At 44.3% G+C, this 17,375-nt stretch overlaps 1 protein-coding gene across 5 annotated transcripts in view; it reads right to left on the reverse strand.

The window, feature by feature from the left end:
• The window catches only part of METAP1D (methionyl aminopeptidase type 1D, mitochondrial), a 103,151-nt gene that overhangs the window by 40,690 nt on the left and 45,086 nt on the right, over positions 1 to 17,375 (reverse strand). For 2 of the 5 annotated variants that reach the window (XM_083713839.1, XM_083713838.1), the window contains exons 2-3: positions 14,454 to 14,623; positions 7,141 to 7,290 (exon numbers count right to left, since the gene is read on the reverse strand). In XM_083713839.1, coding sequence (XP_083569965.1) covers positions 7,141 to 7,290; positions 14,454 to 14,623 — 320 coding nt within the window. Of the gene's footprint in view, positions 1 to 5,664; positions 5,688 to 7,140; positions 7,291 to 14,453; positions 14,624 to 16,821; positions 16,913 to 17,375 lie in introns of those variants that run through there. The other 3 variants (XM_083713841.1, XM_083713840.1, XM_083713843.1) reach the window with 3 other exon arrangements.

Below are 17,375 nucleotides of genomic sequence, written 5' to 3' on the forward strand. Positions count from 1 at the left end.
GGTTTGCAAGAGGTTTTGTGAGGTAAATTATTTGAATCATTGAAAAAATGGCTAAAGAGGTGGATTGTGAGTTAAGATAATTAAAGGCAATAGGAATTTAAGAAATGCAGAAGAAATGATAAAAATGGTGGATCATCAGAGGTGCTGACGGAAGTCCAAAAAGATTGTATAAGATGTGAAGTTCTGTGGAATGTATAATAAGTGGTATGTTGAAATTAATAAAAATTATATATATATATTAAAAAAGAGAATGGCAGCATTGTGGGGTTGACGGATGCTTTGCTGGTCTTGGGGACCCAGCTAATTCCCAACAATGCCACCATCTTGGGAGCCACCCCCCCAACACTGGCTAAATTTCATCCTTACCACAAATGTACCCTTTGCCTTTCCAGGCCACTTCCACGTATCTGCTGAAGTAGATTCCTTGGTGCAGGGTCCTGCGCTTTTGTTATGTTACTCTATAAAATGCCATGTATACACTGATAGTGCTATATAAATAATGAACCGCAATATGGCATTTGCATTCTCCTGCAGAGTCATTTTCTCCTCAACAGCTTTAGACAAAAGAATTTCCTGTTCCAAACTTCTCTCTACAATCAAAATTATTTTCCTCTGTATATGCTAGCACCACATTCAGAATTGCCATGCCACTTTAATATTTCTATTCATACTTGGAAACAGCTTGTATAGCAATGTAAGCAGCCCTGACTACAATACAATTTAAACCTGTATTAGCATTTTCATTTTGACACCCCGGTTTCAGACACCTATCATTTCCAGAAACTTCCATTTTTCTGGCTTGGATTTTCCAGATTCTGTTTTATACTGGAGCTGATTATTTCCAGTAAGAATTTGAGAGGAAGAAGAAGAACAAGAAGAAAGCTCTGGACCATTTTTGAATATGAGTAAAGTGGAGGAAAATATACACTTTAAATATTATCATTACAACTCTTTTCCCCAGAACAGAACCAGCTGTGAAATGGCGAGGGTTGAAAGTTGAAATTTGGTAGGAAAACCTCCCTCATTGTCAAGAAGTGCCTTTGAGTGTTCCTGTGAAAATTGGTTGTGATTTGAATGAGCTATAAGCCTATGAATACGACACTTTAGCAGAGGCACTATGATAGGTATAAACTTTCAGTCCCTTACTTTGGTTTCTAGCCATACGCAGCAGCTCTCAATACAGCAAAAAGATTTAGGAAATCAGGTCATGCCATAACTGTGCATGGATTCCTTCTTCCATGTGAAATGGACATAACAGTTGAGGTTTGGGAGTTACAATGATGTATGTGGGAGCACATCAGGTGCTGCAATGGGTTTAAGCCATTCAAGGAATTCTGTTCTTTCACTCTGGATAGAATTCCACCACCGCGGAAGATGGGCAATGACCTCACTGCCTTTGGGCAGAGAGGCAAGCTATAAATAAATGAGACAGACATACTTTGTCTTCACTGACGTACAGCACTGAAAACTCATGACCCAACGAGGGCTGTTGTGATTTTAACAACAGGCTGTTCAGCAGGTTCAGTTTCTATCCCAACACTGCTACAGGTCCAAGCAGGGTTTGAGATGTGGACCTAGGAAACCAGGGTTCCATCTGCAATATACATTTAAAGCAGTATTGTGACACTTGAAACCATCATGGTTTCCCCTCAAGACTCCTGGGAACTGCAGTTTGTTAAGGGTATTGAGAGGTGCTGGGAGACACCAATTCACCTCAGAAAACCACAATTTTCTGAGTGGTTTAACAGCCATTCCCTATTTCCAGGGAACTCTAGGATTTGTGGCTCTGTCGGGGGGGGGGGGGAAGTCTCCTAAATCTCAGCACCTTTAACAAACGGCATTGATTCCTGAGGGGAGGCCAAGCTCCTATTTCAATCTCTATCCGTTTCCTCTTTGCTTTTTTCCCCCCTATAAACTTTCCCCAGTTGCTATTTGGCAGTATGTTTTTATGAGGCTGAAGGGGCAATTTTCAACAAAAAAAGAGAAGTGTAGGGGAAGGTTTGTCCACCTTCCTTTTCTTTTTCCTTTACAGAAGAGCTTTCCAAACTTTTCAGGTTGGTGACACACTTTTTAGACACACATCATTTCATGGCACAGCAATTGAGTTTTACTAGCAAACCGGAGGTTAAACTAACCCATTTCCAGCCCCGGAAGGAGCGCGGAGAGCGTTCGCGTGACATGCCTACACACTGCAGCCCACACACAGTTTGGAAAGCTTTGCTTTATGGCTTTCTTATCAATTTCTTCCAATTAATTCTAGATATCACTCCTCCTAAGAGAAAACTCGGTGTTTCTGTATGCCAACAAGTATGCCATCAAAATGAGAGAGTTATCAGCATGCCTGGGTGGAGTGGAGAGGGGATTCTAGCTTGATGCCTTGCCCATTGGAGTGCATGAACTCAGGGTTGCCATACGACCGGAATTTCCCGGACATACCCAGAATACTGTAGTTGGAAGCAGTGTCCAGGCGGAAGTTGCCAAAATGTCTGGGAAATTCCAGACGTATAGCAAGCCATGTTGGCAGTGTTGTTTTTGCTGATTTCCCTAGAAAATAGCTCAAAATAAGCAATTTTTAAAAGCGATTTCGCTTTGCGTCTGTATTTTGACTTTTTGAAATATGGCAACTCAATTTAACATCTCTATGAGACCACTGGGATAGATTGTCTGGGGACCTGGAGTGTGTCGTCATCAATATGTTGAGGATGTGTGGCTCATTTTCATCTTCATCTGATATCAAGGAAACTGTTGATGTTCTGGTAGTTGTAATGGGTGGGGTGAGGACTAATCATCTGAAGCTTAATCAAGACAAGACAGAGGTGCTCTTCCTGGTTGTGTGGGAACAGGCTCTGGAATAGGCATTCAAACTGTTTGGGAAGGGGTAGCACTCCGCCTGAAGAACTGGTTTGGAGGTACTCCTCAATTTACCTTTGCTCCTGGATTCTCAGGAGGTGACCCAAGTACCTTTGTCCAGCTTAAACTGGTGCATCAGCTACGCCCATTCCTGAGGAGGTCTGATCTATGTAGCTGCATCTAGACTGAATTTCTGAAATGCATTACACATGGCCGCATTCACACATCACTCTAAGCCATGCTTTGGCACTATGCAGTGGCATAGCATGTGGGGCACAGGGGCGGTTGCCCCGGGCGCAAAATTGTTAGGAGGCACAAAATTTCAACACCCAGTGCTGCCTCAATACAACTGCATGCTTCTGTCTCTGGGATCTGTTGGAAATGGCTTCTCCATGTGGACCAGGAAGTGACCTCTCCAGACAACAGAACAACTCTTCTTTTCTTATCTCTGCGACTGTGATCTCCTGGGTGATGCAGAAGTCATTAGGCCATTGAATGTGCATGCATACTCTCAGTTTCCCTCCCTCCCACCTCTTCCCACCCACTCCGTGCAGCCCTGGGCCCTGGCAATCCAGGCTACGCCCCTGGCGCCATGTGGATGAGCCAGAATAGGCAGTAGCAAAGTGTCTGCATGCGCACTCCCCTCTTCTCCTCCTGCTGGCTAGGAGGACTTCTTCAGAGTATAGTTTCAAATTTTAAGAATCCCAACTTAGTGTTGTGTTCAAACCTGGTTTGAAGCTAGTTTAGCAAGCCAGCTTCATAACCCATGGGTTTGAAGTTGGCTTGGTAGGAAACAGTTATTTTTTTTCTTCCTATGTTCAGCCTGTACTCAACATTGAGATTTGGAAGATCAGCAAAATGTGTCAAAACCAGCCTTTCATTATCAGCCTGGATAGCTCAGTTGGTTAGAGCATGGTGCTGGTAACGCCAAAGTTGCAGGTTCGATCCCTGTATGGGACAGCTGCTTATTTGGACTAGATGACCCTTGGGGTCCCTTCCAACTCTGATCTATGTCTTTTCTTTTATCATTAAAACATATTTCTCCTTGGGCCTCTTCATTCATATCTTTTGCTTTGGTCCACAAACCAGGTGCTCGACCTACATTCAGGGCTTATCACTTCATCCATACGGACGAAGTTCTTGTTCTCTGCCTGGGCTCCCATTTCCCTGTAATCTTCACCAGAAACTTCTTTGGCTTATATTTAAAGCTCATTATGCTCTCGCTATCTCTTCTCTTCTCTCTACGCCACCTCCATATCTTCACGGCAGTCCCGATCCCCATCTCTTGTTGCACCATATTGAGTGCCCTTGAATCTGTTGGCAGTAACTCCACAGGGTCTGCCCAAACACAGTCAGTTGAACAGGCGTTTCTATTTCTATAATCTTCAAGAGAGCTTCTGCAACAGAGAGATCAGGCCCACCGGTTGCATCTTCTACCACACGGTCCGTTTCCCATGAATACCAATGCAACACAAACTGCAAGATTATCTGTCACAAGTCTGCTGCACTAAGAAGGAGGCCTGCAATTTCAGCGATTGGACTAGATGGCCTTTTGGTCCCTGAATTTTTAAATATTCATTACGGCCACAGATGTAACAGAATCTCCAGTCTGCAATCTGGGAACGGTGTCCTCATCAGGGCCAGCCCTACCATAAGGCTGAACGAGGCAGCTGCCTCAGGCAACAGATTTTGGGTGTCATGAAAGAGCAGCAAACTGTTAAGTCATTTAATTTCTGATTCTTGTATAATTACTGCCAAGAAGGGTGAAAAGTGCCTGTGGGGTTTTCTGGCCCAAGTGCCAAAATAGCTCAGCCAAAATAACTTATGCGACTTGACTTGGTTTGGCTGTGCCCCTCAGTTTACATTTAATCCGGTGTCAACACGACTTGCAATCTGACACTGTGACGGGGGTTGTTTTGTTTTTAACGGTATAATGCATTTATATTTATGTTTCTAATTTGTTGTAAAGTGCTTGGAGGCCTTCCGATAACAAGTGACTAACAAGTCTAAATAACAATCATAGGTCTTACTCCTGAGTAGGGATGCACAAGATTGTAGCCTTTGTGCTACTGGTATTAACCCTGCCTGCTCAAAGGAAGTCCTGATAAGTTCAATGGGATTTACACTGTGTACACAACATAGCTTTAAAGCACGTCTCTCCCCAAAATAACCCTGGAAGGTGCAGTTTATCATGGCCCTGGGAGCTGTAGCTCTGTGATGTGTAAACTAGTTGGATGGGTGGGGAAAACATGTGCTTTAAACACATATAGTGTGCATTAAATGTATGTTGTGGTACACGACTTATTCCCAAGTGAGTATGAAGAAGACTGAAGCATAACTGGGTTATTTTCAAGCAGTGACTAAAGTTGGGTGCAAATGTCTGGCTGCAAATTCACTGAAACCCACTAAGGAACCAAAATTGACTTCCAAAAATAGCATCTGTATCGAAGTGATGCTGACATTGCACTGCGTTAATCCAAGCAGTATAACAAAAAATATTTATAAAGGGGAAATATTAATATTTTTTAATTGCATCCTGCTCTGGAATCTAAGTGGACTAAAATATTTTAAAATAAAAATATACAGACACGCACAGACTGTATATTTTTTGTTCTCAGAAATATGCCATACTTTTCTGTGTATAAGACTAGGTTTTTTTACTTTAAAATAAGGTTAAAAATCGGGGGGGGGGGCATCTTATACACGGATAGTGCATATGCCCATTTTCTAAATTCGGGGTCCCCAAAAGCAAGGGGCATCTTATACATGGGAGCGTCTTATACACGGAAAAATACGGTAGTTAAGCTTACTCACTCGTTTCCATAGTGCCCAAAGCAACACGGAAGGCACTTGTGCTCATGCATGGAGAAGCTCACCAAATTCATTTCTACCCCAGCTGCAGCTTCCAGGGCTATGTTGCATGATCTGCTGGAAGTTCCCTGAACTTCAGAAGTTGCTTTGGGGGGGGGGGCACACACAGGGAAATCCTGCTGCTGCTGCTGGAAAAGCACACATGGGACACCCCATGTGGTTCTTTGAATCTAACCTCCTGGAATTAATATGCGCAGAAGGACAAAGTTACAGCTCAGCTAATTATACAATTTCCCAGTGGGCTACAGTGAAATCTGAACAGTGCAACTCTATACACCTCTACTTGGGAGCAAGTCCCATTGGGCTCTGCCTGTATCTTCTTTTGCCACTCCTTCCAATTAGTGTCTCCATGCAACCAAAATTATATTTCCTATTTTTAGGGCAGATATTTTTTTTAAAAAAAAGCAAAATACCCTCCATTTCCCAAGATCTTGTAAAAAGTTCTTCATAATGCTCTTCTCTTAATAAAAGGGAAGCAAACATCATAAAAATATCCTAAAGAGACATGAAAGAATATCAAGTGCTCCTGACGTTATGCCATGGCCTGCTTTATAAATGAGTTTGAAGCTCAAAATATGCCTGTTTAAGGCATAGAAAGGGGAGGCAGGAGCAGTAAAATTGCTAAGAAAGGAGTGAGCAGCCCAATCCAATTTACATAAATGCACAGCTGAAAATTAGCAAGTATGAACAAAGGGATTTTGCTTTGTGACTAAACAACGCTGAATCTCATGTGCCTTAGGACAAACATATGCAACATGGCATCTTGGAATATATATATTCAAGTAAATTGTATGTCAAACCCTGATTAAATGCTATTAGGGTTACATGTAGAGCTACAAGTGCTTTATTTACATAGCATCTAATACGTTATACGCACTCCTGGTGGAAACCGGAATCCAAAGACCTTTACTTTGTTCATACAGACAAGCTCCAAGTCCCCATTTTTCCAGCTGCCAAGAAAGTTAGTTTTCCATATTCTCCTTACAGGCATGGTTCTTAGCCCACCTTTCTGGAATGAGGCAACATGAATAATATTTTTTTTTTTTAAAAAAATACCCTTTTGAGATACAAAACATCTGAAGGCAAGCTTTTTAAAGGTTTAATGTTCTGTTCTGTTTTTATATATGCTGGAAGCCACCCAGAGTGGCTGGGGCAACCCAGTCAGATGGGCAGGGTACGAATAATAAGTTGTGGTTGTTAAACAAATGTTCTCAGCATGTAAGCTTAGCTGCAACTATTCATTCTGAATTTAGGGCTCTTTTAATGCAGATTTAGAGCTGAGAGCACGGTTATGCTGAAACTCTCTTTTCACTATTTCTGCAAACTTTTTTTTTTTTTTTTAAGGATATTTCAATACAAACTGAGAATGGCGTAACTCAAAACATGCCGGAAGCCAAGCCTCCACGTGGCGGTTGTTACCTTTAAACTCTTCCCAGCTAGAAGCAGGACGTGACGGGCCAGTTGACAAGCCTGCCGAAGCCCTTGAATCTGATCTTCGTTCTTAATTTCTATGTAGTCTCCCCAGCTTGGTACAACGCCTGTCGTCACATAGTCTGGTTTCTTGATGTGCTTGGGAGGGGGGGGGGGGAAGGATTGAAAATGGAAGATGAGAAAAAAAAGGGAGGCATGACAATGGGATCATTTTCTCAGATAGAGCCCCCTGCTTCATGGCAGCTTGGCCTTTCGTTCGCCCTAGCGACCTTCCTAAGCCATCAGGGCAAACCCTCAAGGCTGCCTCAGTGTTTCTGCCACTGCCCTTTTGAACTTAACGTTGTCCGTTGCCAGCAACTCTTGATAGTCTGTTAACCTTACAGCACTGAAAATTCAAAATACCGCAGCTGCTTCCCACTTCGAGGCTTAAAAGTATCAGAAGGCTCCTCAAAGTAGCCAAACCGGCTCCTGTTTCGCCGCCCCGTTTTTTTTTTTTAAAAAACAACGGCGCTGTGTTTTCGGACAAAACCCAGCAAAATTGTTCGGTTTCTTCGTGGCTATGGGGGAAATCGAGGGGGAGGAATCCCAGCTTTTTAAAATATAAGCTGCAACCCACCCACAAAACAGCACAGGTGGGAATTCTGTGGAAAAGATAAATTATTTGTTGTGGTTATTTATTGAATTTATATACCGCCCTATACCTGGAGGTCTCAGGGTGGTTCACAGAACAAAATCAAAATATAAAACCACAAAATATATAATCGAAATAAAAACAACAACCCAATAACTCCCAAATTCAGGGGTGCGACTCCAAATTCAGGCAACTCTTTACTTAATTGCTTCGCTGGACTTTACTACGCAACCGCACACATCTTTATACGCACAAATATAAACACACATATTATGGGCCGTGTTTGCACGATGTGGTAAATAAACCATAGCGCAGCCTTTCCGTAAGTCCTGGACAGCAAGTCTAATCAAGAGGAATGGAAGGAATTGTAGTTTCAATAGTCTAGAAGGCACCAGATTGTGGAAGATGTCTATAGTTATTGGTTTGCCATACCCTCCAACATTTTTCTAATAAAATTAGGGACATCCCATTCCATAATGATAATTTTACTATTTACACCCCGCCCATCTGACTGGATTGTCCCAGCCACTCTGGGCAGCTTCCAACATACATAAAAACATAATAAAATATTAAACATTTTTTAAAAACTTCCATATACAGGATTGCCTTCAGACAGCTTGGTAGGTCGGATAACTCCATACCCTCCAACATTTCTCCAATGAAAATAGGGACATCATAAGGAAAAGTGGGACATTCCGGGATCTAATTGGAAACTGGGAGGGCTTCTCTAAATCAGAGACGTCCCTGGAAAATAGGGACACTTGGAAGGTCTGTGAGAGCAACTTTGTGCTTTTTTTTTTTTAATTAAAAAATTATTCATTTAAAATATTTTAGTCCGCTTACGAATGCTGCCCATGGCCTTCCCAAAGTAGCTTACGATATTAAAGAACAAAAGAAACGAAAATAAAAAAAAATCCCTGCTCATGCTGGGAAAAACCACAAACTCCTGCTCAGCGTTACGGCTGACACAGACATTGTGGTTTGTTTTGCTCCCAACAAACCAGGATCTGTAGCCAAGGTTCATTTTTGGACCGTGGTATTGCCACCCACTCTTTCCCAGCCCTGTATCCTGAACTGACAACACACCATTTGTATCTTCCCAATGTTGTGAATGGGCAAAAGGGATAACCTTGGGAACTGACTGTTTATAGATGGAGATATTCTAGGACTGTGGATTTTATTGTTGCTAGAGAAGGCAGAAGAGTGTACGAGTACGTGAATTAATGAATAAATAAAAACAGTTTGGGCCCTGGCAGTGAATACAAGTAGGTTTGGGGCCCCGGGCAAACCCTTGTTCAGATTTTACGCTACCCTGCGGGCTCTGCTTCATTCGTTTAAAGCTATTTGCTCTCCAGGGATGTTTATTGCAAGGTATGCTGTCTTCCTGTGCGGTGCTGCAGTTTGGATGTGTGGCTTTACCTGCGGGACGGATGGGACTGGGGTGTAGAGTTAGTCTTGACTTTGGACAGAGTGTGAGGCCTATTTCTCAATGAAGTGGTAAACCTGTGACTGGGCTTCTGTTGCAGAAATGTGCCTCCCACGAAGCACACCAATGAAAACCTCTACATAGACAGCAAGCCTGTCAGGATAAAGGCTAGGCTAGAACTCTTCTCTCCAACATGCTATATATAGGGCTTTTGTATTTGTATGGAGGAACATTCAATCATATGATTTATCAATCTTTAACCTTAAACTGTAGAGCCCAGACATTCTATATACATTGGATGCTCGGGTTGCAAACGTGATCCGTGCGGGATGCACGTTCACAACCCGCGATCCGTGGGTCATAATTCGGTGCTTCTGCACATGCGCAAAGCGCGATTTAGCACTTCTGCGCATGCACAAGCGCCAAAACCCGGAAGTAACCCTTCTGGTACTTCCGGGTTCGGTGCGGTGCGCAACCTGAAATCGTACAACCCAAAGCATCTGAGGTATGACTGTATAAATCAAGGGCGGGGAATCACAGGCCAACAGGCCACTCTTGAATTGCCAGGGGTTCTAGTTTTGCCTACAAAGGCACTTCTCCAACACCATGCCCACCTGAAGATGCCAGCTGCTGGACAGGAAGACAGGGTTCCCAGCATGAAATGGTATCAAGCCATAGAGGCAGTAGGATGCAATCTCCACACATCAGCTGATCAGCAGAGATTCAGATCTGCTCAAAAGCACTGTTTGCCGCAGTTCACATGCTTTTCCTGCAAGCAGGCAGGCAGGCAGCAGTGGCTGCCACTGGTTCAGAGAAGAGCATGAGCTTCTTCAAATACAGCTTTTGAGAAGCACTTTAAGGCAACTCCTATGTTCCTGTTGCAGCTGAAGTGCGGGGGCTGCATTTCATTTCAAGGAAAATGGGGACGGATGCTTCAAACAGCACTTTTGTAGTGCAGCCCTAAGCAGATTTGCTCTCAGCAGTTGTGAAGGGAGAGCCATCCTGCAAAGCACTGAGCTTGGGTGTACAAGAGGGATCTCTCCCATGCAACCAAGCCCAATGCTATGCAGGATCACTGCCCACCCGCACCCACGGCCGCCCGTCAGCAGCTAATGCAAGTGAGAGCAATCCTTGGGGAAACCTGGATATATAGCAGCAGGGGTGATTTCTTGCCAAAATAATGATTTCTTTCTCAGCGTGGGCCTCCCCTCCCTCCCTCTGATGTTGCGCTCTCTCTCTCTCTCTCTGTGGATTCAGCTAAAAGGTAAAGGTACCCCTGCCCATACGGGCCAGTCGTGTCCGACTCTAGGATTGTGCGCTCATCTCACTTAAGAGGCCGGGAGCCAGCGCTGTCCGGAGACACTTCTGGGTCACGTGGCCAGCGTGACGAAGCTGCTCTGGCGAGCCAGCACCAGCGCAGCACACGGAAACGCCGTTTACCTTCCCGCTATAAAGCGGTACCTATTTATCTACTTGCACTTAGGGGTACTTTCGAACTGGGCAGGAGCTGGGGCCGAAAGACGGGAGCTCACCCCGCTGCGGGGATTCGAACCGCCGACCATACGATTGGCAAGTCCTAGGCACTGAGGTTTTACCCACAGCGCCACCCGCGTCCCTGTGGATTCAGCTATATAGCTGCAAATAAAACGTTTTAAGTGTGTTTTAAGTAAGTGCAACGTAAAATGTGACACTAGATGGCAATGGTGAGCCTTATGGAAAATTCAATGTATTTTTAATAACGCTTTTTTAAAAAAGCATATTCAGTTTTTATGTGTGTAGATTCCACCTCTCTCTCCCTTCCCTTCTATCCCCCCCTCTCTCTGTCTCTCTCTCTCTCTCTCTCTCTCTCTCCCTCCTTCAGTGTGAGGCTGGCTCACGGTGCCAGCCACCTGACGGAGATGTTCACTGGTGGGAATGGGTGCCCCAATGGGGGGGGGGTGTCCGGGTTTTTGCTTTTAGGAATATGCCGACTCTACGAAGTTTAGAAACAAAGGTACGTTTTGCAGGCAAAGGCCTGCTTGCAGCTGTCATCTGCAATCTTCAGATTTGCTTATCCTGCCTTTGTAAATGGCAGGAAGGGGGAAAAACAAGGAGTTTGCTGTCCCTATGCTCAGAGCTTCCCAAAGCATGAAACACAGGGCTGACTGCGGTTCCCAAGCGGGAACCCCAATTGCAACAGGTGGGCGGGCCCTGCCCACCAGCCAATAATGTGATGTCATGTGACTAACAGGTAGTAGGAAGCCCCTGCCCACCTATCAGATTTGGCCCACGAGGCTGATTCTGATAAGGATTTGCACTGTGGAACCCAAAATGTAGGCAGCACAAAATATAAAAAAGGCAACTGCCAAAGTGCTGCTCTTTGCAGACACAGGGCACACATAATAATAGACACACATATTTTAATTACACTTTCAGTGAGGTTGTTCTCACTATTCGCAATCTTCCTTTTGACATTAATATCAGAAGGCAGACTGGTTGCTCAGGCATGCAGGTCTTAGCACTGTGCTTTGTGTATGTAGCTACCCATTCCAGCCTTTTAAATCTGAATATTGATTTTGGTATCCTCCCTGTAACATGTTGCATGGAATGATTTTTTTTGGATGGAGGTGGGGGCAGATTATGGTTGGGGCTGTTGTTGCCTATTGTTTTAACTGCACAGCGTAACCCATCCTGGGACCTTGTCGTGAAGGGCGGGTAAGAAAAACAAATAATAACAACAATAGCTACAGTAGTAATAGTAACTAATATAGCAAGGGAGCAGGCAAATGAGAACAGAACACAGCTTATTTCATTGATCTGCATCACTGAAGGCATTTCAGAAAACAGGCAAGCTTCCTGGGTTCCACAGTCTCTGCAAACCGGTTTGCGGCATTTCATCTGGCACCACATTTATAGATAAATTCATGCACCTGTGCTACTACTCGTCCCTGAGATTTCTGAAAACATCTAAGATGTACCGTATTTTTCGCTCCATAGGGCGCACCGGACCATAGGGCGCACCTAGGTGTTTTTTTGGGCTTCCCCCGACCCCAGCCCCCAGAACAGGTCCAGGAGCGGCGGCAAGATTGCGCGCAACCTCACCGCCACTCCCAGAGCTTGTGGGGGCTGGGGACGGGGGAAGCCTGAGCTTCCCCCAACCCTAGCCCCAGAACAGGCTGCTATCCGCAAGCCTTTGGAGCCCGAAGGCTTGCGGATAGCTGCCTGAAGCCCGGAAAGTGCAGCGGGAGTTGGCGCTGTGCTCCCCGGGCTTCAGGCTTCAGGCTGCTATCCGCAAGCCTTCGGAGCTCAGCGGGAACTCACCAACCCCTCTCGCTCTCCGGGCTTCAGCGAAAGCCTTCATTCGCTCCACAGGACGCACAGACATTTCCCCTTCATTTTTGGAGGGGGAAAAGTGCGTCCTATAGAGCAAAAAATACGGTAGATACTAGTTTACTTTCCAGAATTCAGAGCTTGCATAACAGAAGCTAGTAATAGCCAGAGGAAGCAATGTTAGATTTGGGATATTGGGATTATAGGAGGGTCCTGTCAGAGCCCTCACGTCTCCTTCCCGCAGCCCAGTGCCTCCTTACCTGGTTTTGGGAAGGCAGTGCATGAGCTGCAGGGGTACGTGTGTCAAATGTTGCCCAGGGCTGCCCCCAAAAAGGCTCTGAGGGCCAATTGTGGCCACTGGGCTGCGTGTTGTATCGCCCTGCCCTAGCAGATGGGTAAAAGCGGGGCAAGTTAGGTATACAAACCCCACCCCAAACATTCCCCATGTGCCAGCTCCACTTCTGACCTTCAGGTGTTGAGCCTGAAGGTCTGAAAAGAGGTTCTAATCGTGTCATAGGGGTTCCCAGTCATGGGGAGGCTTTTACTCGGAAACTGCAACTAATCCAGAATGCGGCAGCTAGACTGGTGACTGGGAGCGGCTGCCAGGACCATATAACACCGATCCTAAAGGATCTACACAGGCTCCCAGTACATTTTCAAGCACAATTCAAAGTGCTGGTACTGAACTTTAAAGCCCTAAACGGCCTCAGCCCAGTATACCTGAAGGAGCGTCTCCACCCCCATCGTTCTGCCCGGACGCTGAGGTCCAGCTCCGAAGGCCTTTTGGCGGTTCCCTCACTGCGAGAAGTGATGTTACAGGGAACCAGGCAGAGGGCCTTCTCAGTAGTGGCACCCACCTTGTGGAATGCCCTCCCATCAAATAACTAAACAACTTTTAGAAGACATATGAAGGTAGCCCTGTAAACTGGAAGTTTTTAATGTTTGATGTTTTATTATGTTTTTATATATGTTGGAAGCTGCCCAGATGGGCGGGGTATAAATAACAAAATTGTTGTTTTTGTTGTTATTGTTACCCAAATGTGCTTTGAATCTCCCTTCACATTGAGCACAGACCTCCACACAGAATGCAGGAAGGTCTTTGAAGGAGCTAGGACATTGTAATGGGAGTTGTCCTGAAAGCTCTTCTTACTTTAAGACTTACACTGAACTAATTTTTGAGCAAATCATCATGAGATCAGGTCCTAAGCATACTTCAATGAGAGTAAGCCATATGGAAACCAATGGGACTCATTCTGGGTAAATACCGCATAGGACTGGACAATGCGTATGTCAAAACTATGAAATAGCTTGAGTTACTACTTTCAATGAACACTGAAATTTAAAAAACGGCAACCTCAACCCATACTTTCCAGGTTGCCTTTTAAAATATGCCATCTCTGTATTCCAAGAAGCTATTTTCAGCAAGTAACAGGAAGGTTTACTTGATAAGATACATAGCAGGGCAGCTCACTGACCTTTTAATAAGCATTTCAGTTTTTAGGTGGAAGCAAATAAACAAAGCTGGAAATGGACAGAAATGTTTTTTAAGTTTGCTATTTTTAAAACGTACAGTGATATTCCCCCCTCCCTCAAGTGCAGTCAATTCACATTGACTTGACTTCTAACCAATTGCAAAATATCTTTCTTTTTTAAACAACGAGACTAACAAAACAAAACAAAACAAAAAGCGCATTTGGGTTTGCGGCAGCTGAAGGAGCATCAGATTTAAACTGGCTGAGAAATTGATTTGGCGCTGTCTTTAGCATAGCAGGGAGCAAGGAACTTGGCTCACCAGCGTTCCAATATCAAATCTCAGCCCTGGTAACAAAACCATGATTCAAACTCCCAGCTGTCAGGGATGAATGTGCTTGATCACTCGTGCAGTCAACCTTTATATTGACTGGAGAAAGGATCAGATAATAGAAATTACAGTACCTTAGGAACTGGATGAGCCGGAGAAACCATAGCTGGCCAGACTATGCTATAGGGAGCATTTCTTTGTCTCTGGAAAAAGAGATATCTTCTTTGCTGAATGCTTGACTGCTTGTGTAAGTAGATATGATCAACTGATGAAGAGAAAAGTCGCTGACGGCCAGTCGTGCAACCTGTGGATTGATATAGATATATATAATATCTACATAAAAGGAATGATTAAATAGCATTTTACGACGGCATTGCTGTTACAATCATACTAAAACTACCAATGAAACCCACAACAAAACCCTATGCCCTCTAGAAAGTTCTGCTTTGCTAAATCTTTTTAAGCGTAGCTTATTTACACTCACAGAAGAGTATTTGCTGGGAGGGATGTCAGCATCTTCTATCTAGTATAATTAATAATAATAATAATAATACCCCACCCATCTGGCTAGGTTGCCCCAGCCATTCTGGGTGGCTTCCAACACATATAAAAATATTTTAAAAACATCAAACATTATAAACATCCCAATACAGGGCTGCCTTAAGGTGTCTTCTAAAAGTTGCGTGGTTCTTTATCTCCTTGACATCTGATGGGAGGGCAGGCACCACTACCGAGAAGGCCCTTGAAGCTGGACCTCAGTGTCCAGGCTGAACGATGGGGCTGGAGATGCTCCTTTGGGTATACAGGGCCAAGGATGTTTAGGGCTTTAAAAGTGAGCACCAACACTTTGAATCGTGCTTGGAAACTTGGGGTTGGAGATGCTCCTTCAGGTAAACTGGGCCTAACTCCAGAATAGAAGGTTATCTAACCTTATTAGCAGACAGTCCCATATCAAAGAGGATTATAGTTTACTATCAGACACATTAGTGTGCACCCATAAAGGGAGAGCAGCAAAAGTCCTCCAGTTTCCAAACAACTGCTCTTGGAACAAAATATTTTCTCCTTACCTCTAACATGGAACCCAGTTAGTTGCACCAGTTTCCCTACTCCGTATTAATTTATCCAGGCCAATCAAAACTAATGTGTGGAAATACCTTCCCCCTTGTGGTCATGGTTAAACGAAGGAGCCTTATTTGGAAGTTTCCTTTCTTTGATGAGTAGCGATCTCCTTCTTACTGGAGACTTTTTACTCATTTATTCATATAATCATTGTTGGAATGGACCACGAGGGTCATCTAGTCCAACCCCCTGCAATACAGGAATCTTTTGCCCAATGTGGGGCTCAAACCTGCGACCCTGAGGTTAAGAGTCTCATGTTCTGCTGACTGAGCTATCCCAGCAGTTGTATTACATATCTTCAACATAAATATGTCTCGCTTTCATTCATCCTTTGCACCCAATACAGGACATCTGTATAACATGGTCGTACAATTTTATAGAAAAGGGACACATTATTGGTTGTTATATCGAATTCTACCGCCTGCCCCCCATCTAAGTTACACAGTGGAAAACAACAACAAAGGGAGAGGACGGAGTTTGGGGAAGAAGTAGCAAGGCCTGAATGAATGGTAAAGTAAGAATGATTTGGTCATTTAAAGCACTGGGAACTGTAGTTTGTTAAGGGTTCCAGGAACTGAAGCTCTTTGGAAACTGAAGCTCCCAGGATTCTTTGGAGGAAGCCATGCCTGTTAAAATGCTATAAATGCACTTTAAATGTGATTTGCTAAAAATGTTTATACAGTGGTACCTCGGGTTAAGTACTTCATTCGTTCTGGAGGTCCGTTCTTAAGCTGAAACTGTTCTTAACCTGAGGTACCACTTTAGCTAATGGGGCCTCCCGCTGCCGCTGTGTGATTTCTGTTCTCATCCTGAGGTAAAGTTTTTAACCCGAGGTACTATTTCTGGGTTAGATGAGTCTGTAACCTGAAGCGTATATAACCTGAAGCGTATGTGACCCGAGGTACCACTGTGTGTATATATATATATATATGTGTGTGTGTGTGTGTGTGTGTGGTTTTAGAAAATGTTGGGGGGAAACTTGTCTCTGTTTTCTTCAAGGCTACCAGCTTTTTGGTTCTACCTGTTCCCCCCGCCCCCTACAAAATACAGCCTTTGTAACTATGGTACAGACATTTTCCCTCTACATTTGTAAAATATTTGGCTTCTTTTATACTCCCCACCCCCCCAACCCTTAGTACTCCATAGAACATGTGAAATGCAGAAGCCTGTCCTTTGCCCATTTATTTTAATTAGAACAGTGGGGCACTCCTTTCAGGAGCCCAAAAATTACAGAACAAAAGCCCTGGCTGAATAGGAGCTGCCATTTTAAGAATTTCTGCAGGGTTCATAATGTTCTTTCCAGATTTTGACAAGTGGCAAGTAAGCGAAAATTGCTTAGATTTGTATAGCACCTCAAGGGACAACAGAGGCCCAACACATTACCAGCAACTTTCTACTCTCCATTATCCCAGAAGTATAGTATATGGACTAATGGCGCAGGAACACAGAGGGATGACTTAAATCCAGCTCTCGCAGACGAGCCTGAAATATACTGAGCGCGCTCTGTCTGGTAATTAAGGGGGGGGAGGGCTACCTCTTGTGTGGTTCGGAGAGATTTTGGAAGGGTTGTTACGTTGTGTAGGGACTTGTGTAAAAGGCAGGGGGCCCAAGAGACTCATTAAAACACCTGTCCTGAACATGTGCAACAGTTCACAGGTCTGCCAGGAAGCCAGAGGTAGGTACATAATCGCTCATGGAAAGATGCCCATGTGAGCCATGGAGGAGACACATAACTAAAAATAAATAAATCTCCGTCATGGGGATTCGAACCGTCAACCTTCTGCTCGGGAAGCCCAAGATCAGGCATAGGCAAACTCTGGCCCTCCAGATGTTTGGGACTACAATTCCCATCATCCCTAGCTAACAGGACCAGTGGTCAGGGGTGATGGGTATTGTAGTCCCAAACATCTGGAGGGCCAGAGTAAATTCTGCTGAAC

This window comes from Podarcis gaigeae (genome assembly GCF_964106915.1).
Source record: "Podarcis gaigeae genome assembly, chromosome: 1".
NCBI classification, from domain to species: domain Eukaryota; kingdom Metazoa; phylum Chordata; class Lepidosauria; order Squamata; family Lacertidae; genus Podarcis; species Podarcis gaigeae.